The 22,865-nt window shown below is 42.3% G+C and overlaps 1 protein-coding gene across 3 annotated transcripts in view; it reads left to right on the forward strand.

Annotated features, from left to right (window-relative positions):
* The window catches only part of SLC35D2 (solute carrier family 35 member D2), a 75,052-nt gene that overhangs the window by 9,940 nt on the left and 42,247 nt on the right, over nucleotides 1–22,865 (forward strand). For all 3 annotated transcript variants that reach the window (XR_003116031.1, XM_025360705.1, XM_025360706.1), the window contains exons 2-6: nucleotides 4,244–4,277; nucleotides 8,389–8,475; nucleotides 12,708–12,775; nucleotides 20,283–20,354; nucleotides 21,543–21,611. Coding sequence is in view for 2 of the 3 variants with exons in the window: in XM_025360705.1 (XP_025216490.1) it covers nucleotides 4,244–4,277; nucleotides 8,389–8,475; nucleotides 12,708–12,775; nucleotides 20,283–20,354; nucleotides 21,543–21,611 (330 nt within the window). In the remaining variant the exon portion in view is untranslated. The remainder of the gene's footprint in view (nucleotides 1–4,243; nucleotides 4,278–8,388; nucleotides 8,476–12,707; nucleotides 12,776–20,282; nucleotides 20,355–21,542; nucleotides 21,612–22,865) is intronic.

Here is a 22,865-nt window from a genome sequence, read left to right on the forward strand (position 1 = left end):
TCCATCTGAAAAAAAAAGAGAAAACAGCCCGGGCGCGGTGGCTCAGGCCTGTAATCCCAGCACTTTGGGAGGCCAAGGCGGGCAGATCACGAGGTCAAGAGTTCGAGACCAGCCTGGCTAATATGGTGAAACCCCATTTCTACTAAAAATACAAAAAATTAGCTGGGCATAGTGGCAGGCGCCTGTAATCCCAGCTACTCGGGAGGCTGAGGCAGGAGAATTGCTTGAACCCGGGAGGTGGAGGTTTTAGTGAGTTGAGATCGTGCCACTGCACTCCAACCTGAGTGACAGAGTGAGACGCCTTCTCAAAAAAAAAAAAAAGTATTTAGTTCAAAGAGTAGTGACATGGCTGCTGTTACATTCCAGGGCCTCTGTGGGCCTGATAATTCGTTAGATAAAACGTTTCTTTTCCCCCACAATCCCAATTGTCTCAAAGACGTTTTTTGTGGTTTTATGATACGATCAAGTCTCATGCAATACATACGGGTTTGTTTTTTTAGTTTCTTTTAATGTAGAAAATTTCCCTATCCCACTCCCTCCTCGTGATTTGACTTTTTGAAAATCCTGGACCAGTTGTTTTGTAAAATGTCCCACATTTTGGATTGTCCAGTTTACCTTTGAAGTCTCAATGAACTTATCTTCCTCTATTTTCTAACTGGAAGTCAGATCTAAAGACTTTATTTCATTTGGTTTAAACATTTTTGGCAAGAATACTTGATATAGCTACCCTGGGAACTTCATCTTGCACCGTTATCAGGAGTGGCCGCAGCATGGGTCATGCTGGCTGCACTTGCACAGTTTTATTTAGATGGGGATTGCCGTAGCATGCGTGTATGAAATTTAGTTTTAACTGAACTGAATGGAGAAAAGAGAAGTAGAAGTTCAACTGAAAGAATTATTGACTTTCAAATATGTTTCTTCACTACAAGGATTAATATGTCTTAAAAGATCCCTCTAAATGTAAGAGGTGTAGGATCAATAAAAAATATTAAAAAGCTAAAGTCATTGAGTTTCTTTTAGACCCAGTGTTTCAAATTTTTTTTTTTTTTTTTTTTTTTTAAGACAGCGTCTTGCTCTGTCACCCAGGCTGGAGTGCCGTGGCATGATCTCAGGTCACTGCAGCCTCTGCCTCCCAGGTTCAAGCGATTCTCCTTCCTCAGTCTCCCGAGTAACTGGGATTACAGGTGTGAGCCACCGCATCTGGCTAATTTTTGTATTTTTTGGTAGAGATGGGGTTTCACCATGTTGTCCAGGCTGGTCTCAAACCCCTGACCTCAGGTGATCCACCCGCCTTGGCCTCCCAAAGTGCTGGGATTACGGGCGTGAGCCACCGCATCTGGCCTATTGAGTAGTTTAATAACTCAGTAAGGTGGTTCAACTTAAATGATAGAATAGAATTCAATATAAAGTTATGGAATCTAGTCTTCTAAACTCCAGGCCTAGTAACTAGCCCTGTATGGTGGGGATTTTCTGTCTCCCAGATCGATTTATCTTTTAGGATTGTTTTCATCTGCGTGCACTACGATCGCCTCAGGTGTTGGTAACTGCATTTGCAGCAGTCGCCTTGTAGCTCCTGGTTGTTTTAAACGTATTTCCTTATGTGGCAGTTAGGTTGTTTGGTCTTAGTTGGTTTCCTTAGGTCTCCAGTGCTTTCTTTTAATCTCCTTTGACTGTCATATCAATTCAACGTTGAGCTTTTGTTTTATTGGTTTTATTTTTTCTGAGATGTTCTATGGCCTGAAGCAATTAGCAAGACTTCCTTCTCTTCCATGCCTTAAATGTTCTTCTAGGCTGGGCTCTTTGACTTATCTTCGATGAGCCTTTTTGTTGTTGTTTTACTGTTTGTTTATTTTTTCAGTTTATTTATTTTTTTGGAGACAGAGTCTCACTCTGTCACCCAGGCTGGAGGGCAGTGGCACGATCTCGGCTCACTGCAACCTCTGCCTCCTGGGTTCAAGTGATTCTCATGCTTCAACCTTCCGAGTAGTTGGGACTACAGGTGCCCGCCACCACGCCTGGCTAGTTTTTTGTTTTTTAGTAGAGATAGGGTTTCACCATGTTGACGAGGCTGGTCTCAAACTGATCACCTCAGGTGATCTTGCCTCGGCCTCCCAAAGTGTTGAGATTATAGGCATGAGCCACCTCTCCCAGCCAGGTGACCCTTTTTGTTGTTGTTTTACTGTTTGTTTATATTGTTGCCTTGTGATTTTGCTTCATGTTACTGGTTGTATTCTCAGAGGCGTAGGAAGTATGTTGGGAAGTGATGCTAGGAAGCAGAATCAGGCAGAGGGAGAAGTCGGGCTTTGAGGCAGTCACAGCAAAGGCCTCATCCCAGGGGCTCTTGAGTGGTACTGGCTCTGTAGAGCTGTCCTGAATTGGGGCAGGGGTGTAGCTGTTATACTCCTGCAGAGACCAACAGTTAAAATGCAGGCCATGCTCAGGGAGTGGACATGCTACTATCAGGCAGCTTTCTGCAGCAGAGGACCCAGCTGTGGAATGGTTGCTTCCATGTGGAAGGGAGTATATGGGTGGCATGACCCAGCACTGACTAGAATTAATTTTATTTGCATGGTGGTACTGTCCAGCCATTCATTCTGTTTTCTCTGATAAGGTAGGTTTGTTCTTTATTCTCTTCTTAGCCTGTCTGAGATAGGTGAGTTTCCCTTCTGACATACAGATGGAGGGCTGAGTTTTGTGGGGTATTCCAGCTTTGTGAGTAGCCTGAGAAATGACTGGGAGCCAGTGAAGGGTTGAGCCAGTGCAGGTGCGGTCCTGCCTTGTTAAATATGATGTGAGGTAGGGGTCAGGAGTCTGCATGCAAATCACCCAGTGCCGTTTGCTAAAAGATCGTCTTTTCCCCACTGCTCTGCTGCGTCATCTATGTCATAAATTGTCATAAATCAGGTGTCTGTACATGCGTGTCCCTGTCTTGACCTGTGTTCTTTTCCATTGTCCCATTGGTTTATCTTTGTGTAAATACCACACAGTCTCATTTATTGTAATTTGAAAATGAATCCTGACATTCATTAGAGTCATTCCTCTGACTTCATTTATCTTCAGGATTGTCTTGGGTGATATGTTTGTGCTCTTTGCTTTTCTTTTCATTCAGCTTTAGGATCAGATTGTCAGTTTCCACAAAATATCTGCTGATATTTCTGCTGAGATTGCACTGATTCTATAAATAAGTTCGGGGATAATGGACCTCACTACAATATCGAGTTTCCAACCCATGACCTTTATTTAGATCTTTAATTTTGAGAATATTGGTGTATACTTTTTTATACAGATGCCTTTCTTGCAAATCTTTGATTAGATTTGTTCCTGGGCATATTATCCTTTAAAACTAATATAATGAATCACTATGTAGCCCTTAACCAGTGTCCACAACCTTGCTGCATTAGTATCCCTCTCCCACTCACTCCACCATCGCCCCCCAGAGTATTTTGAAGTAAATTAAAAATATATCATGTTTAGCTGGGCACGGTGGCTCCTGCCTATAATCCCAGCCCTTTGGGAGGCCAAGGCGGGCAGATCATTTGAGGTCAAGAGTTTGAGACCAGCCTGGCCAACATGGTGAAACTCTGTTTCTACTAAAAATTACGAAAATTAACTGGGCGTGGTAGTGCATGCCTGTAGTCCCAGCTACTCGGGAAGCTGAGGCAGGAGAATCGCTTGAACCCGGGAGGCGGAGGTCACAGTGAGCTGAGATCGTGCCACTGCACTCCAGCTTGGGTGACAGAGTGAGACTCCATCTCTCTCTCTCTCTCTCTCTATATATATATATACACACACACACACACACACTGATATATATATATATATAGAGAGAGAGAGATGGAGCATAATATATATATATTATATATATATGTATATATGTAATGTTTAGCTGGGTGTGGTGGCATGCCTCTGTGGTCCCAGCTACTAGGGAGGCGGAGGTGGAAGGATGGCTTGAGCCACCACACCACTGCACTCCAGCCTGGGTGACAGGAAGCTGAGGTGGGAGCATCTTCTGAGCCCAGAAGGTTGAGACTCCAATGAGCCATGTTTACACCACTGCATTCCAGCCTGGGCAACAGAGCAAGACACTGTCTTAAAAAGAAAAAAAAAAAAAAGAATCAAATGAAAAGTGAACCATTTGATCCATTTTCATTTTCTCAGACTTTTTAATAACTTGTCATTATTTATTATGTACTATATTCAGATTTTTATATTTGCTCAACTGATTTGTTGTTCTTCTTTGTAGTTTCCCATCACCAATTTTCCTTGGAATTGGACAGGTGAGTGAAAAAAAATAGAATTAACCTCTTATTTTGTCATCAGTGTTCATAATGACATTTTAAGTCCTTTTGTTTAAAGCTGTGGTTGCAAATTTATTCAGCTGGCAGAGGACCAGAGGGTCATGGTACTCCTGGTGAGACAACAGGACATATTGACACTTTATTTCAGTCTACAATTTAAGAACAATTGTATTTATGGGAAAAACAGCTTCTTATTTTAAGTTCCTTAACTGAATTTAATTACTGTAAAGCAGGGGGCTACGAGACTCAGAGCCTCCAAGGCCTGGCGGGTAACACATGAGTTGATTGAGGACTGGGTGGGAGAGAATACTTGTCCCACTTAAAGTGTCAGCTTGATACTCAGTTTAAGCCATTGTGCCTGATAGGAAAAGGGTTGGGAGATGGGACCTACCATGCTGCCCTTATTATTAGCATCAGAAGGTTTTCAAGAAAAAGAGAGTTTGAATTTTTTTTTTTTTTTTTTGAGACGGAGTTTTGCTCTTGTCGCCCAGGTTGGAGTGCAATGGCACTATGTCGACTCACCGTGACCTCTGCCTCCCAGGTTCAAGAAATTCTTCCAGCTCAGCCTCCCAAGTAGCTGGGATTACAGGCAGCTGCCACCACGGCCAGCTATTTTTGTATTTTCAGTAGAGATGGGTTTTTGCCATGTTGGTCAGGCTGGTCTCGAACTCCTGACTCAGGCGATCCGCCCGCCTTGGCCTCCCAAAATGCTGGGATTACAGGTGTGAGCCACTGCGCTCGGCTGAGAGTTTGAGTTTTTACATAAAGTCTTCAAACTTGTACATGTTGGCAATAGATTCGAATTTTTACAAAACTCCCTATGTGCTAAACAAACCATGTTTGCAGTTTGCTTCCTGAAGTTTGTGATTTTTGCTCTGAAGTACAAGGATAAGCTTTCAAACTATGCCCATTTGGCAGTTTCTGAAATTTCCCATTTATGTTAATTTGTGACTTGTTTATTCTTGTGGTTATATACTGGCGATTTCCAGATAAATAAATAGTAACAGACAACAATGTTTTTTGTTTGTTTTGATTTTGATTTAATTCATAGAGGGAAAAGGTTAACAGTATGAAAATAGTATCTGTTAACTAAATTTTTAATTGTGAATCTGGGTAAACATTCTTCTTTTTTTTTTTTTTTTTGAGACTGAGTCTCACCCTGTCACCCAGGCTGGAGTGCAATGGCGCGATCTCAACTCACTGTAACTGCCTCCCGGGTTCAAGCGATTCTCCTGCCCCAGCCTCCCAAGTAGCTGGGATTACAGGTGCGCACCACCATGCCCAGCTAATTTTTTGTATCTTTAATAGAAACAGGGTTTACCATGTTGTCCATGATGATCTCGAACTCCTGACCTCGTGATCCACCCACCTCGGCCTCCCAAAGTGCTAGGATTACAGGCATGAGCCACTGCGCCTGGCCAAATAAACATTATTCTGATTAAATGTCTTGCTAATCAATACCTTTTTGCAACATCATTTTAGGGAGAAGCAATTATAACAAGAATTTTCTTAGAGTAAAAAAAGTATCTTTATATTTCAGTGTAAAAATATTAGAAAAAATACGTTTAAAAAAAAAAAAAAGCCGGGCGCGGTGGCTCAAGCCTGTAATCCCAGCACTTTGGGAGGCCGAGACAGGCGGATCACAAGGTCAGGAGATCGAGACCATCCTGGCTAACACTGTGAAACCCTGTCTCTACTAAAAAATACAAAAAACTAGCCAGGCGTGGTGGCGGCGCCTGTAGTCCCAGCTACTTGGGAGGCTGAGGCAGGAGAATGGCGTGAACCCGGGAGGTGGAGCTTGCAGTGAGCTGAGATCGCGCCACTGCACTCCAGCCTGGGGGACAGAGCGAGACTCCGTCTCAAAAAAAAAAAAAAAAAAAAAAGATCAGGCCAGGCACGGTGGCTCATGCCTATAATCCTAGCACTTTGAGAGGCCGAGGTGGGTGGATCACTTGAAGTCAATAGTTTGAGACCAGCCTGGACAACATGGTAAAACTCAGTCTCTACTAAAAATAAAAATAAAAAAATAGCCGGAAATTGCTTGAACATTCACCGGGAGGCAGAGGTTGCAGTGAGCCGAGATTGCACCACTTCACTCCAGCCTGGGTGACAAGCAAGACTCTGTCTCAAAAAAAAAAAAAAAAAAAAAAAAAAAAATCAGTGATAAGGTGCCCTTTGTAGTCTCTAAGTGAAATGAATTAATTACTCTTTAACCCAGTGGCTTATACCCAAAGCCTTTCTGATTTACAATTTGTTGAGGTAAGAGGCCAGTTAGACCTAATTTTAAAAGTCTGAATTACATTTAAGTAAATATACTTAAAAAAGTATATTTATTTTATTTTATTCTATTTTTCTTTTTTTTTTTTTTTGTTGACAGTGTCTGGTTCTGTTGCCCAGGCTGGAGTGCAGTGGTGTGATCTTGGTTCACTGTACCCTTCACTTCCTGGGCTCAAGTGATCCTCCTGCCTCAGCTTTTCAAGTAGCTGGGACTACAGTTATGCACCACCACACTGACTAATTTGTGTATTTTTTGTAGAGATAGGGTTTCGCCATGATGCCCAGGCTGGTCTTGAACTTCTGGGCTCAAGCGATCTGCCCACCTTGGCCTCACGCCCAAAAATGGGCGTGAGCCACTGCGCCTGGCCAATGTTATTGTATTTCTTTAAAAATTATAAAGCGAGGCATAAATACAAAGTACAGTTATAATTCAGGGTGGGCTTAATTACATAAATATATGATAAGTATTAAGTTTGTAAACTCAGGAGCAAGGTATAGGATTATAATCATGTTGAAGGAGTCTTACATTTTTGCATCCTAATATGGAGATAATTGAGTAAGTTCTACAACTTGCATGAAAGATGATGTTAAATTTTTATTTCATAATAATGATATGGAGTATTTCCAATATACCTAGGGTACTCCAGATTAGGAGGATGTGATGAGACATTTTTGCTATGCCAGCTGGATTGAAAAGTAAATCTGTCTTTAAACTTTTTTCCCTCTTTGTTGGTCTTCCGTCTTATGGAAATAATGGACTTGTTAAAAAATATGCCTAGGGGTAGAGTTTCTTTTAAAAGGATGTTCCCATGCCTTTATGGGGGAAGGTGACCGTATGTTTAGTATGTGGGAAATATGGTCCAGGATCAATGTGTCACTTCACTGACTGTGATCACTTTTGCACATTTGTCACTGTCAGGGAGACCATTCCCTTTCTCCCTCTCCCACAGTTCCATTCCTAGAGCCCCTTGAGATAATGTGTATGTGTATGTGTAAGTCTATTGGATATTATACTTTTTTTTTGAGAGAGAGAGTCTTGCTCTGTCTCCCAGGCTGGAGTGCAGTGGCACGATCATGGCTCACTGCAGCCTTGACTTTCCAGGCTCAGGTGATCCTCCCACCTCAGTATCCTGAACAGCTGTCACCACAGATCACCAAGACTGGCTAATTTTTTGTATTTTTTTATAGAGATGGGTTTTCACCATGTTGCTTAGGCTGGTCTTGAACTCCTAGGCTCAAGTGATCTTCCTGCCTCGGCTTCCCAAAGTGCTGGGATTACAGGCATGAGCCATGGCACCCAACTGATATTACCTTTTTTTTTTTTTTTTTTTTTTGAGACAGTGGTGTCATCTTGGCTCACTGCAACCTCGGCCTCTCAGGTTCAAGCGATTCTCCTGCTTCAGCCTCCTGAGTAGCTGAGTAACCATTCTGCGTCTGCCAGCATGCCCAGCTAATTTTTGTTTTTTAGTAAAGACAGGGTTTCATCATGTTTGCCAGGCTGGTCTTGAACTCCTGACCTCAAGTAATCCACCCATCTTGGCCTCCCAAAGTGCTGGGATTATAGCTGTGAGCCACCATGCCCTGCCCAACATTACGTTTTTTGCCTAGAGTTCTGATGGAATCTGTATTGTGGCAAGAAAAACAATTTTAATATTCTAAGAAATAGTTATTTTTTTCTGGAACCTAGAAAATGAATATTTTGCTATATTTCTTTTTGATGAATGTGTTTTCTTCTGATGAGGTCATTGCACCTCAATCAATCTTTGCAGATATTTTGCTGAAGTTTCTCTCTCCCCTTTTCTCTTTTCTTCAGATGGCAGCCACCATAATGATACTATATGTGTCCAAGCTAAACAAAATAATTCACTTCCCTGATTTTGATAAGAAAATTCCTGTAAAGGTATGTAATGAAAAGTATATGTGACTGTGATAGAAGATGTGAAAATACACATTGATTATAGAGTACAGGTCCATTTCTATGCACACTGTACTTCCTGCCTGCACTGGATATAAACTTCTTTTTTTGTTTAAGATGGACTCTCGCTGTGTCGCCCAGGCTGGAGTGCAATGGTGCGATCTTGGCTCACTGGAATCTCCGCCTCCTGGGTTCAAGTGATTCTTGTGCCTCAGCCTCCTGAGTACGTGGGATTACAGGTGCCTGCCACCATGCCCAGCTAATTTTTTTGTGTGTGTATTTTTAGTAGAGATGGGGTTTCACCATGTTGGTCAGGCTGGTCTCAAACTCCTGACCTCAAGTGATCCACCCACCTTGGCCTCCCAAAGTGCTCGGATTACAGGTGTGAGCCACCGTGCTTGGTCAAGAAACTTTTTAGTAAAGATTGTATATCGCTTAGTTGTCCATTTATGTAATGCATATAGTAGTAAAAGTATGTGCTTAACAACTGACATCAAATCAATGAATATTGTGTGTCTTCTGAAGTGAGAGAACTCTAAATTAGGGATTGGCAAACTTTTTGGTAAAGGATCAGACCATCTCTTGCAATTATTCACCTCTGCCACTGTACCATGAAAGTAGCCCTTGATGACATTGAAATGGGTTGATATTCATGTGTTCCCATAAAACTTTATTTACATAAATAAGAGCTGGGCTGGATTTGGGCCCTCGTTTACTGATTTCTATTTTCAGTTTTCATTTTATCCTGGCCTGACAAAAGCTGTGAGTGGAATGAAGAATGCAGTTTGATACACATAGAAATACGCAGTGTTTTCCATCCTGGAACTAGAAACAGAAAATCTGCCATTCCTTCCTGGACTGTGGAATGGAACTAACGTTTGTTGAACAGTTGCTGGGTTCCAGACATTAGGTCAGGCATTTAATTCTTAGACCAGTCCTATACAACAGGTGGTATTAAATGGATTATGACAGCATTTAGGTTTAAATCAGACTGTCAGTTCCCTGAGGGTGAGGACCTCATGTGGCTGGTTTGCTGCCTTTCTCTAATGCTTGGAAAAATGCCAGCATCTAGCCCTGGATTATTTATCAGACAGACTAAAGAAGCACATGCTTACAGCATCAGTAACCAGGGGAGCCCAGTGTGGTGGCTCACGCCTATAATCCCAGCGACTTGGGAGATCAAGGCAGGAGGATCGCCTGAGGCCAGGAGTTGGAGGTCAGTGTGGGGAACATAGTAAGACGTTGTCTCAAAAAAAAAAAAAAAAAAAAAAAACAGGTGCGGTGGCTCATGCCTGTAACCCCAGCACTTGGGAGACTGAGGCAGGCGGATCACGAGGTCAAGAGATTGAGACCAGCTTGGCCAACATGGTGAAACCCCGTCTCTAATAAAAATTAAAAAAAATTAACTGGGCATGGTGGCGCACACCTGTAGTCCCAGCTACTCAGGAGGCTGAGGCAGGAGAATCGCTTGAACCTGGGAGGCAGAGGTTGCAGTGAGCCAAGGTCATGCCACTGCACTCCAGCCTGGGCAACAGAGTAAGGCCCCATCTCAAAAAAAAAAAAAAAAAAATTCAGGGACATCCAGAAAAAGAGAAAAATAAAAGGTTGAAGTATATGAAAGCTGTCAACCTAATAATCATCATGAGAAAAACCAGAATATTACTGGGCTTACTGACTTATTTTATCTTATAGTATAATTTTAAAACATTTTAAAATGGTAAAATCTATACATAGAGAAAAAGGCATCCTATTTGAATCTGTAATTGAATGACTAATTACCCTTGTAAACCATTACTTAGGTCATGAAATGGGATCACAAAGTCTTCCTTACCCACTATCCTAACTTTTCTAACAATAATTTTCTTGCTTTCTTTGTAGTTTTTCTAAATCTGGATGCATTCCTAAATTCTTTTTTTTTGAGACGGAGTTTTGCTCTTGTTGCCCAGGTTGGAGTGCAATCTCAGCTCACTGCAACCTCCAACTCCCAGGTTCAAGCGATTCTCCTGCCTCAGCCTCCTGAGTAGCTGGGATTATAGGCATGCACCACCACGCCCCACTAATTTTGTATTTGTAGTAGAGACGGGGTTTCTCCATGTTGGTCAGGCTGGTCACGAACTCCCAACCTCAGGTGATCCGCCCACATTAGCCTCCCAAAGTGCTGGGATTACAGGCTTGAGTCACCGCACCCAGCCACATCCCTAAATTCTATAGTCTCGTTTTACCTGCTTTTGAACTTGAGATAAAGGGGATCTAACTCTATGTTCTTTTGTATCTGGCTTCTTTCACTTAATATTATGATAGTGAAATTCATCCGTGTTGTGTGTGGCTGTATTCTTTTATTTTCATTGTATGAATATATCACAATTTACTTATCTGTTCTATTATTCATGGTAATTTGGATATTTCCAGTTTGGGGGCTAGAAAAATAAAAAGTACCACCCTGAACATACTTAAAAGTTGGACTCTGGCATCCATGTGTTAGCTGGGGCTGCCATAACAGAATACCCCTGGCCAGGTGGCTTCAACAACAGAAATGGATCTCCTCGCAGTTCTGGAGGCTGGAAGTCCAGGACCTAGGTGCTGACAGGGTTGACTTCCGGTGAGGCTTTGCTTCCTGGCTTACAGACAGCCACCTTCTCACTGTGCCCTCAATGGTCTTTCCTCTGTGTGTGCACTCCTGGTATCTCTTCCACTTCTTTTTCTTTCTGTTTTTATTTTCATTTTTATTATTATTTTGAGACAGGGTCTAGCTCTGTCACCCAGGCTGGAGTGCGGTGGTATATCCACAGCTCACTGCAACCTCAAACTCGTGGGCCCAAGTGATCCTCCTGCCTCAGCCTCCCAAGTAGCTGGGACTACAAGCATTTGTTACCATGCCTTGCTAATTAAAAAAATTTTTTTTTGTAGAGACAAGGTCTCACTATGTTGCCAGGGCTGGTCTTGAACTCCTGGGCTTAAGCTGTCTTCCTCTGTCGGCCTCCCAGAGTGTTACAATTACAGGTGTGAGCCGCCGTGCCTGGCCTTTTCTCTTCATATAGGGACACCAGTCTTGTTGGGCTAGGGCTCTCCCACTATGCCCTCATGTAACCTGACTTCCCTTGGTTAAGACCTCATCTCCAAATACAGTCACATTGGGGATTGAGGCTTCAACATGTGAATGTGGGGAAAACCAAGATTCAGTTCATAACAGTGCCTATGAATGAGGAATGTGTCTATCAGGGAGTGGAACTGCTGGCCCTGGGGCGTGCATATCTTCAGCTTCAATCTGTAAAGTTGAACAGTTCTTCTTGGTGGCTGTACCAGTTCACCTTCTGACAAGTGTGCATGAAAGTCCCTGTTGCTTCATATTCTTGGTATGTGAGTCATATTACATTTTGCTAATCTGGGTTGGGTGAGGTGGCTCACACCTGTAATCCCAGCACTTCGGGAGGCTGAGGCAGGCAGATCACCTGAGACCAGGAGTTCAAGACCAGCCTGGCTACCATGGCAAAACCCCATCTCTACTAAAAATACAAAAAATTAGCTGGGCATGGTGGTGGGTGCCTGTAACCCCAGCTTGGGATTACAGGAGACTCAAGAGACTGAGGCAGGAGAATTGCTTGAACCTGGGAGGTGGAGGTTGCAGTGAACCAAGATCACACCATTGCACTCCAGCCTGGACAATAAGAGCAAAACTCTGTCTCAAAAATAAATAAATACATCAATAAATAAATTTTATTAATCTGGTGGGTGTGTTGTGACATCTTATGGGCTTTAATTTGCATTTCCCTGATGACTAGTGAGGAGGAGCCCCTTGCCTTTTTTTTTTTTTTGAGATGAAGTCTTGCTCTATTGCCCAAGCTGGAGTGCAGTGGCGCGATTTTGGCTCACTGCAACCTCTGCCTCCTGGGTTCAAGCAATTCTCCTGCCTCAGCCTCCTGAGTAGCTGGGACTACAGACGTGTGCCACCACCCCCAGCTAATTTTTGTATTTTTAGTAGAGATGGGGTTTCGCTATGTTGGTCAGGCTGGTCTCAAACTCCTGACCTTGTGATCCACCTGCCTTGGCCTCCCAAAGTGCTGGGATTACAGGCGTGAGCCACCATGCCGCACCAAAATCATTTTTTTAGTGTCTGTTTGAATATCCTGTCTGGTGAAGTATCTGTCACCATTTTTATATGTGAAGGAAAATGCTTATTGGAGTTCTAACTAAATATTCATTCTTTTTTTTTATTGAAGCTGTTTCCTCTGCCTCTCCTCTACGTTGGAAACCACATAAGTGGATTATCAAGCACAAGTAAATTAAGGTAGAGTGCGGGATAATGGCTAGTTCCTCACCTCTGTGCTGCCAATGTTACAAAGACTAAGTTTCATTTTGCCATTGATAGTTCTGCTACTATATGGAAGACAATAATATTCAGTAATTTAAGAAAGTAAGGTGGAGTTTTGAGTTTAATTGGCCAATGATTTTAGGAATGTTAAAAAGCTTTTTTTTTTTTTTATTATATTCAAGCCTGAACATAGAATATGAGAGCTGTAGACATTAAGGTAGAGAAGGTCTGATTTATCCAGGTATGACTGTTGGTATGAATATGATTTTGTGTGACTTTTGGTTTCGTCTCCGTTTTATAAGAGCAGGAACATCTCCTCAGGCTTGGTGTAGACCAGGTTTGGTGCAGGGAAGAATAAATGACAGACATTTTCAAGTGTGGGCTGTATACATTTGAAATTTGCATCTGCATTTATTTCAGGGTCTGTTTTTTTTTTTTGAGATGGAGTCTCACTCTGTCACCCAGGTTGGAGTGCAGTGGCGTTACCTTGACTCACGGCAGCCTCCACCTTCCGAGTTCAAGTGATTCTCTAGCCTCAGCCTCCCAAGTAGCTGGGATTACAGGCATGCGCCAACACGCCTGGCTAAGTTTTGTACTTTTAGTAGAGATGGGGTTTCACCATGTTGGCCAGGCTAGTCTTGAACTCCTGACCTCACGTGATCCATCCGCCTCGGCCTCCCAAAGTGCTGGGATTACAGGTCTGAGCCACTGTGCCCGGCCTATTTCAGGGTCTTTTGATTATGGGGCACATAATACCTTATCCTTCTTGGAATGCTATTAAATGGATCAATTTCACTGTTAATGATTTTAAGGGTTTGATATCTTTTTTGAGACGGAGTCTTGCTCAGTCACCCAGGCTGGAGTGTAGTGGTGCGATCTTGGCTCACTGCAACCTCTACCTCTTGGGTTCAAGTGATTCTCCTGCCTCAGCCTCCCAAGTAGCTGAGATTCCATGCCTGCCACCATGCCCAGCTAATTTTTGTATATTTAGTAAAGACAGAGTTTCACCGTGTTGGCCAGGCTAGTCTTGAACTCCTGACCTCAAGTAATCCGCCCGTCTCGGCCTCCCAAAGTGCTTGAATTACAGGCATGAGCCACCACGCCTGGCCTAAACTTTTTCAATAAGGACAGGTTTTCACCACTTCATATAGGAAAAGCAGGATAAAAGCTTCCTTCCTTTATTAGTGCTCAGACTAATAAATTAGTGTCCCGACACCTTCAATGGTGACCAGGGAGGGTTGTTTTTTGTTTGTTTGTTGTTGTTTTTTCCTATCATGAATTCATCCTTTTTCATTTACTTGATACAAGTCCTTTATCAAATATGTGTTTTGCAAATATTTTTTTCCTAGTTCGTGGCTTATCTTTTTATTTTCTTAACACTGTCTTTCACAGAGCAGAAGTTTTTAATTTTAATGAAGTTCACAATCATTTTTTTTTTCATGGATTATACTTCTGGTTTTGAATTTGAAACCCATCATCAAACCAAGATCATCCAAATTTTGTGTGCTATCTTCCAGAATTTTTGTAGTTTATGTTTTACATTTAGGTCTCTACAAATTTGCCTGCTCTAGACATCTCACACAAGTAGAATCGTACAGTATTTTTGCCTTTTTTGACTGGCTTATTCACTTACATCATATTTTCAGGGTTTATCCATGTTATATTAGGTGTCAGATTTTAATTCCTTTTTCAAGCTGATTAATATTTCATTGCAGGTATATATATAATGTATACATATATATGTGTGTGTATATATATGCATATATATGTGTATATATGTGTGTGTATATATATACGTATATATGTGTGTATATATATAACGTTTTGTTTATCCATTTATAAAAATATTATTTATTTATTTATTTATTTATTTTTTGAGACAGGGTCTCGCTTTATTACCCAGGCTGGATTGCAGTGGTGCAATCACAGCTCACTGCAGCCTCACTGTGCTGGGCTCAAGCGATTCTCCTGTCTCGGTCTCCTGAGTTGCTGGGGCTACAGGTGTACACCACCACGCCTGGCTTATTTTTATATTTTTTGCAGAGACTAGGTCTTACCATGTTGCCCAGGCTGATCTTGAACTCCTGAACTCAAGCAATCTGCCTTCTCTGGCTTCCCAAAGTGTTGGGATTACAGGAATGAGCCACTGTGCCCAGCCTGTAAAAGTTTTTAATTTTGATGAATTCCAGTTTTTCTATTTTTTCCTTTTGTTGCTTGTGCTTTTGATGTTTTATCTAAGGCTTTGCCTAACCGAAGGGTCATAAAGATTTACTTCTATACTTTCTTCTAAGAATTTTATAGTTTTAGATCCTATATCCAGGTCTTTGATACATCTCAGAGAATTAAAAATTTTTTTCTTTTAAGTAATGGGGTCTTTCTATGTTGCTGTGTTACCCAGACTCAAATGCAGTAGCTATTCACCGGTGCAGTCATGGCTCACTGTGGCCTCAAACGATTCCCCACCTCAGCCTCTCGAGTACCTGGGACTGCAGGCACATGTGACAGTACCCAGCTCTTGCGTTAATTTTTTGTATATGGTGTGAGATAGAAGTTCAAATTCATTTTTTTGCACGTGGATGTTCAGTTGTCCCAGCAGCATTTGTTGAAAAGACTGTTCTTTTTCCATTGTATTGTCTTGGCACCCTGGTTGAAAATCAATTGATCATAATTTTAAGAATGTATTTCTTGACTCTTAATTCTATTCTCTTGATTGTATATCTATCTTTATTATTATTTTTTTGAGACAGGGTCTTGCTCTGTCACCCAGGCTGGAGTGTGGTGGCACAGTCACTACTCACTGTAGCCTTGACCTCCTAGGCTCAAGCGATCCTCCCACCTCAGCCTCCCAAGTAGCTGGGACCACAGACACCTGGCTAATGATTATTTTAATTTTTTGTAGAGATAGCATTTCACCATGTTGCCCAGGCTGGTCTGAAACTCTTGGGCCCAAGGGATCCACCTGCCTCAACCTCCTAAATTGCTGGGATGATTGGAGTGAGCCACCATGCCCATCCATCTATCTATCTATCTATCTATCTATCTATCTATCTATCTATCTGTCTATCTTTTAAACCAGTACTAGCTAGTCTTGATTATTGTAACTTTGTATTAAATTTTGAAATTGGAAAGTGTAAGTACACCAACTTTGTTGTTCTTTTTCAAGATAGTTTTGATTTTTTAATTCTCTTGCATTTCCTTATTAATTTTAAAATCAGCTTGTCAATTTCTGCAAGAAAAAAAAAAGAATAAATAAAGCCAGCTAAGATTTGATAGGGATTATGTTGAATCTGTGACTTAGTTTGTTAGTGTTGCTGTACAGGACTACCCGAGGCTGGGTAATTTATGAAGAAAAGAGGTTCGTGTGCTTCACAGTTCTGCAGGCTGTGCAAGAAGCATGGCGCCAGCATCTGCATCTGGTGAGGGCCTCAGGCTACTTCCGCCCCTGGCAGAAGGGGAAGGGGAGCCAGTGTGTGCAGAGATCCCGTGGCAAGATGGGGGGTGCTATCAGGGTCCTTTAACAACCAACCTTCATGGGAACTAACAGAGTGAGAACTCACCCCCCCCCCCGCCCCAGATGATTAATCTATCCGTGAGGAATCAGCCCCTACAGCTGAAACATTCCCCACTAGGCTCCACCTCCAACATGGGGATCCAGTTTTAACATGAGGCATAAAGGGTCAGATATCCAAACTAGCAATCTGTGTATCTATTTGAAGAGTATTTTTAATAACTAAGGTTTTAATAACATAAGGTCTTTTGATCCATGAACATGGAGTGTCTTTCCATTTATTTAGGTCTTCATGACTTTCTTTTTCTAATTTAAAAATTTTCTTAGAAGGCCACGTACAGTGGCTCACTTTGGGAGGCCGAGGCAGGTGGATCACCTGAGGTCAGGAGTTTGAGACCAGCCTGGCCAACATGTGAAAAACCCCGTCTCTACTAAAAATACAAAAATTAGCTGGGTGTGGTGGTGGACACCTGTAATCCCAGCTACCTGGGAGGGTGAGGCAGGAGAATGGCTTGAACCCGGGAGCAGAAGTTGCAGTGAGCCAAGATCACGCCATTGCACTCCAACCTGGGCAACAAGAGTGAAACTCTGTCTCAAAAAAAAATTTTTTTTTTTTTTCTTAGAGACGGTATCTCACTCTGTTGCCCAGGTTGGAGTACAAGTGGCATGATCATAGCTCACTGCAGTAGTCTCGACCTCCTATGCTCAAGCTTCTCGAGTGACTGAGCTTCCCGAGTGACTGAGACTACAGGCATTCACTACTGTGCCCGGTTAATTTAAAAAACATATTTTTTTTTTGGCTTGCCGTGGTGGCTTACGTCTGTAGTCCCAGCACTTTGGGAGGCCAAAGCAGGTGGATCACTTGAGGTCCGGAGTTCGAGACCCATCCTGATCAACATGGTGAAACCCCATCTATACTAAAAATACAAAAATTAGCCAGGTGTAGTAGTACACGCCTATAATCCCAGCTACTCGGGTGGCTGAGGCACAAGAATCGCTTGAGCCCAGGAGGCGGAGGTTGCAGTGAGCCAAGATCATGCCACTGCATTCCAGCCTGGCAACACAGCAGGACCCTGCCCAGGCTGGTCTCAACCTCCTGGCCTCAAGTAATTCTTCCACTTTAGCCTCCCAAAGTGCTAGGATTATAGGCATTAACCACTGCACCTGCTGGCTTCTTTAATTTTTTTTTTTAAACAATGTTTTGTAGTTTTCTGCACACAAGTTTTACACTTTTTTTGTTAAAATTGTGTCTAAGAATTTTATTCTTTTTGATGCTATTTTAGATGAAATTGCTTTGCTAACTTAATTTTTTTTTCTTTTGAGATGGAGTCTCGTTCTGTTGCCCAGGCTGAAGTGCAGTGGTGCAATCTTGGCTTACTGTAACCTCTGCTTCCTAGGTTCAAGCAATTCTCCTGCCTTAGCCTCCCGAGTACCTGGGATTACAGTCATGCACCACTACGTCCAGCTAATCTTTTGTAATTTTAGTATAGGTGGGGTTTCACCATGTTGACCAGGCTGGTCTTGAACTCCTGACCTCAAGTCATCCACCCACCTCGGCCTCCCAAAGTGTTGGGATTACAGGCGTGAGCCACTGTGCCTGGCCTAATTTCATTTTTGGATTGCTCATTGCTAGTGAGCAATATTCAGAGTTGACTTTTGTATATTCGTTTTGTTTCCTGCACATTTGCTTGATTCACTTGTTGTGGTTCTAATAATTTTTAAGTGGATCCCTTATGATTTTCTGTATAGAAGATGTTCTGTACAACAAATAGAGATTTGCTTTAGTTCTTCCTTTCCAAATGAGATGTTTGTTTTTTTTCTAATTGCACTGTCTAGAACCTCAAGTACAGTGTTGAATAGATACAATGGTGAGAGTGAATATCCTGGTCTTATTCCTGATCATTACGGGGAAAACATTCACCTTTTAACCATTATGTATACCTTATTTGCTTTTAAAAGGCATAATCTAGAATACTTTCCGAATGTAATTGAAAAGATAAAACGTGTTGTTGTTGTTGTTGCAGCTTTGAAAAATGTAGGTCCAGCCAGTCTCATAAGACATATTTAGGTGTGAATATAAAGTTCCTGAACATTCTTTCTGCAGCTGTTCTCTGGATGCAGCATGGTTGAGACTGTGAAGCCTGTGCTGGGGTCTGGTTGGCTGAGCTGCCACTCTCCTCCTGTGCTGCTGTTCCGGCTCTGACTTTCTTTCCCTAGCTCATCGGCTGCTCAGGGTCGCATCTAGAAGCAGGTGGAGATGGGCTGGCGTTTGGCAGCCCTGGCAGTCTGTTGACTATGCATTGAGCTGCATCCTGGAATCTCTGGGTGTTAGGAGTGGGTAAAAGGTTCTTAAGTATATATTTTAAGGAAATATAGCCTTATTACATAAAATCTGGGGAAGAAAATCACCCATAAATCTACCTTTTAACAGACAATTTTAAATACTCATTTTCAGCCCAGCACGGTGGCTCACGCCTATAATCCCAGCACTTTGGGAGGCTGAGGCGGGTGGATCACCTGAGATCAGGAGTTCAGGACCAGCCTGGCCAACATAGTGAAACCTCGTTTCTACTAAAAATGCAAAAATTCACCGGGTGTGGTGTAATCCCAGCTACCCGAGAGGCTGAGGCAGGAGAATCACTTGAACCCGGGAGGTGGGAACTGCAGTGAGCTGAGATTGCACCACTGCACTCCAGCCTGGGTGACAGAGTGAAACTCTATCTCAAAACAAATAAATAAATAAATAAATAATCATTTGCAGCCCTTTTCTGTATATAAAATGTATCTTGTTACATTGTAGACCCTACATAGCTGTGTATCCATTTATTTTATTTAATATTGATTTTCCAATAGTATTTGTATTACAGTTATAATACCATGTTCCCTCAACTGAATGTATCATGATTTATTTAACCATTGTGATGTCTGACATTTAGGTTGTTTCTGATGTGTTTCCCACGGACACTGCAGTGAACACATTTACGCATGTGGTTTTTTTCCTGTCTTTCGATTATTACCTTAGAATAAGTTTCCCAAGAAGAAGTAATTAGGTCCAAGGTCAGAACCTTTTTTTATTATTTTGAGACAGAGGTTGCAGTGGTGCAATCTTGGCTCACTGCAACCTCTGCCTCCCGGGTTCAAGCAATTCTCCTGTTTCAGCCTCCTGAGTAGCTAGGACTGCAGGTGCACACCACCATGCCTGGCTAGTTTTTGTATTTTTAGTAGAGAAGGGGTTGCACCATGTTGGCCAGGGTGGTCTCAAACTCCTGACTTCAAATGATCCGCCCGCCTCAGCCTCCTAAAGTGCTGGGATTATAGGCGAGAGCCACCGTGCCCAGCCGGTCAGGACTGTTTAATGACGATGCATAGGCCTGACTTGATTTGTCAAAGGATGTATCGGTTCACATCATGAAGTAGTTTCAGCATAACCTTTAGAATGGTTGGACAGAATGGTGTCTTAAATTGCCAAGTGAAGGCCGGGTGCGGTGGCTAACGCCTGTAATCCCAGCACTTTGGGAGGCTGAGGCGGGAGGATTACCTTAGGTCAGGAGTTAGAGACCAGCCTGGCCAATATGGCGAAACCCTGTCTCTTCTAAAAATACAAAAATTAGCCGGGCGTCATGGCGTGTGCCTGTAATCCCGGCTATTTGGGAGGCTGAGGCAGGAGAATCGCTTGAACCTGGGAGGCAGAGGTTGCAGTGAGCCGAGACAGCGCCACTGCACTACAGCCTGGGCAACACAGTGAGACTCTGTCTCCAAAAATAAATAAAAAATAAGTAAATAAATTGCTAAGTGAAAGTGGCATGAAATCTTTTAATCTCCATTTATTGTTATTATTTAATGTGATTTGTTAATGGTAAATGTGAAAATTAATTTGGAAAATTAGTAAGCTTAATTAAAAATGTAAAACATGTAAAAGAAAAAACCAACCAACCAACCCTTGGTGTCTGACATGCTTCACTCTTTTCCTGGCAGCCTGCCGATGTTCACCGTGCTCAGGAAATTCACCATTCCCCTCACGTTACTTCTGGAGACCGTCATACTCGGGTGATTTTGTTTTTCCTCCGTTCTTCCAGTGTGTCTCCCACCCACTGCATTTCTTTTCCCCAGCAAATTCTAGTAGCCATTGCTAGTTGGGCAATAATTTAAGGACAAATGGTTTATTCATTTAAAAGTAGTTGTGTGCTTCTGAGATTCCCTAAGAACTTAATGAGGGATGTTTTAAAAGTTGTAATTTTACCATAGAAAAATAATGCATGTTTGTGGTAGAAAATCATAAGAAAGGGCCAGGTGTGGTGGCTCATGCCTGTAATCCCAGCACTTTGGGAGGCCGAGGTGGGCGGATCACAAGGTCAGGAGATCGAGACCATCCTGGCTAATATGGTGAAACCCCGTCTCTACTAAAAATACAAAAAAATTAGCCGGGCTGGTGGCGGGCGCCTGTAGTCCCAGCTACTCGGGAGGCTGAGGCAGGAGAATGGCGGGAACCCAGGAGGTGGAGCTTGCAGTGAGCCGAGATCGCGCCACTGCGCTCCAGCCTGGGCGACAGAGCGAGACTCTGTCTCAACAAAAAAAAAAAAAAAAGAAAAGAAAATCATAAGAGAGAAGGAAAAAGAAACTCCAAAACAGATGTAAGCCTGTTTCCTGAGCCAGACGGAATATATACCAATTTCGGAATACAGAAGAGGAACTGTCCACGTCTACATACAGGACAGGTGTGCAGGGTATGAGGGATGTCAGTTCTGATGCAGTGATTATAATATCAGAAGAAATTAATTTTTATATTGTTGGTATAAAATTTCTCATGAGGATATTTAGTTTGATATCCAAAAAGTTGATTCTTGATTTTGCCGGGAGGATTATTTAGAAATGAATTTCGGTTGGTGGTTCAGTGTTTTAAGCCCTTGTACTGAATATTATCTTAATCTTTGAATACTCACTATCAGTCCGTACAAACTAGATCCACCAGCAGGAGCGCTTCTGTGTTTTGTCCCAGTATCTCTCTAGTGAGAACAGAGAAATCAGTTTGTAATTAGATTAAGAAAACTGCTTAAGAAATAATGTAAATTTAGTCTGACTTAGAAACACTTTTAGTGCTTTCTCTACATGAAGCATTGTCTGCTAGATTTTAGCTGTAAAACTGTTGATGTCTATTTTCAATTTGTTTAAAAAATAGAATCATATTTCAATGTTTTCCTGTCCGCTCCCTTTCCTTTCTTTATGTATTTATTACAGGAAGCAGTATTCGCTCAACATCATCGTCAGTGTCTTTGCCATCATTCTCGGGGCTTTCATAGCAGCTGGGTAAGACTTTGGACTGTTCCTGCTCAATAACTTCTTTGTGTCTTTCACAATAGGCCCAGCCCCATCCTCTGTTTTTCATTTTCCATCTGGCTGCCATTGAATTGAGCAGCCAGGAGACAAATCTGTTGAAGTTAGTGGAATCCCTGTGTGTTCCTGTGAAAGTCAAAGTGGGTCCCACGTTGGCCAGAAAATTTCTGAGAATATGTGAAGAGAGCATTGCAAGATATTAGTACAGCTTTTCTTCACAAAAAGCAGTGAACTGTTTACGTTTCTTACTGAATGTTTGTCTTTAATATAACAGCTTTACTTGAGAAGTTCTTAGGCATTTGATTAACAATAACAGACTTACAAAGCCTTTGTGTGCTGATTTATTTTATTATTCCATGATACCTTAGCAGTTGCTATTTCCGATGGTAGAATGCTAAATGTATTTGTATGTTTGGGATATGAACCAACACTGGTGCACGACTACCACTTTAATAATTATTTTGCAAAAGGAATAACAAGGACTCTAAGTCTTCATGGGCAGGCAGGTGCTCAGATTTCTCTGTTATAGCATGCATGGTGGATAGTGCATGTTAATAGTTACATTCCCTGGGTGTGATGGCTCACCCCTATAATCCCAGCACTGTAGGAGGCCTGGGTGGGAAGATCACCTGAGCCCATGAGTTTGAGATCAGCCTGGGCAACAGTGAGACCCTATCTCTACAAAAAAAAAAAAAAAAGAGAGAGAAAATTAGCCTGGCATGGTGGTGTGTGCCTGGAGTCTCAGCTACTCAGGAAGCTGGGGAAAGAGGATCTCTTGGGCCCAGGAGTTTGAGGTTACAGTGAGCAATGATTGCACCACTGCACTCCAGCCTGGGCAACAGAGTAAGATCCTGTCTCTAAGAAAAACAAATCATGCTTATTATTATTATAAATGTATTTAGTCCATTGTGCAGAGTAAGGTTTATTACTTAATGTTTCATCTGAACCTTTCTCTCCCCTAGTCCTAGCCATGGGCTGAATTTCACTCCTTGAAAGCTGGCTCTGTGGTCTCAGTGCTCCAATTCACACCGTGGGTATAGTGCCAGCACCCATTAGACAGCAGCGCTCAGAGCCTGGTTTAGTCATGACAGGTTTTTTTTGGAATGAAATTTTAGGAGTAAAGTAGTTTAAAAAGGGAGGAGTTCTGTGGAAGATGCTTTGGGGCTAAAGGGGACAGCTTCCCCCTCTACTCTCTGAAGGTTCATTAAAAAAGGAACTGTGGTGGCT

Source organism: Theropithecus gelada, chromosome 15 (assembly GCF_003255815.1).
Source record: "Theropithecus gelada isolate Dixy chromosome 15, Tgel_1.0, whole genome shotgun sequence".
Classification (NCBI taxonomy): Eukaryota; Metazoa; Chordata; class Mammalia; order Primates; family Cercopithecidae; genus Theropithecus; species Theropithecus gelada.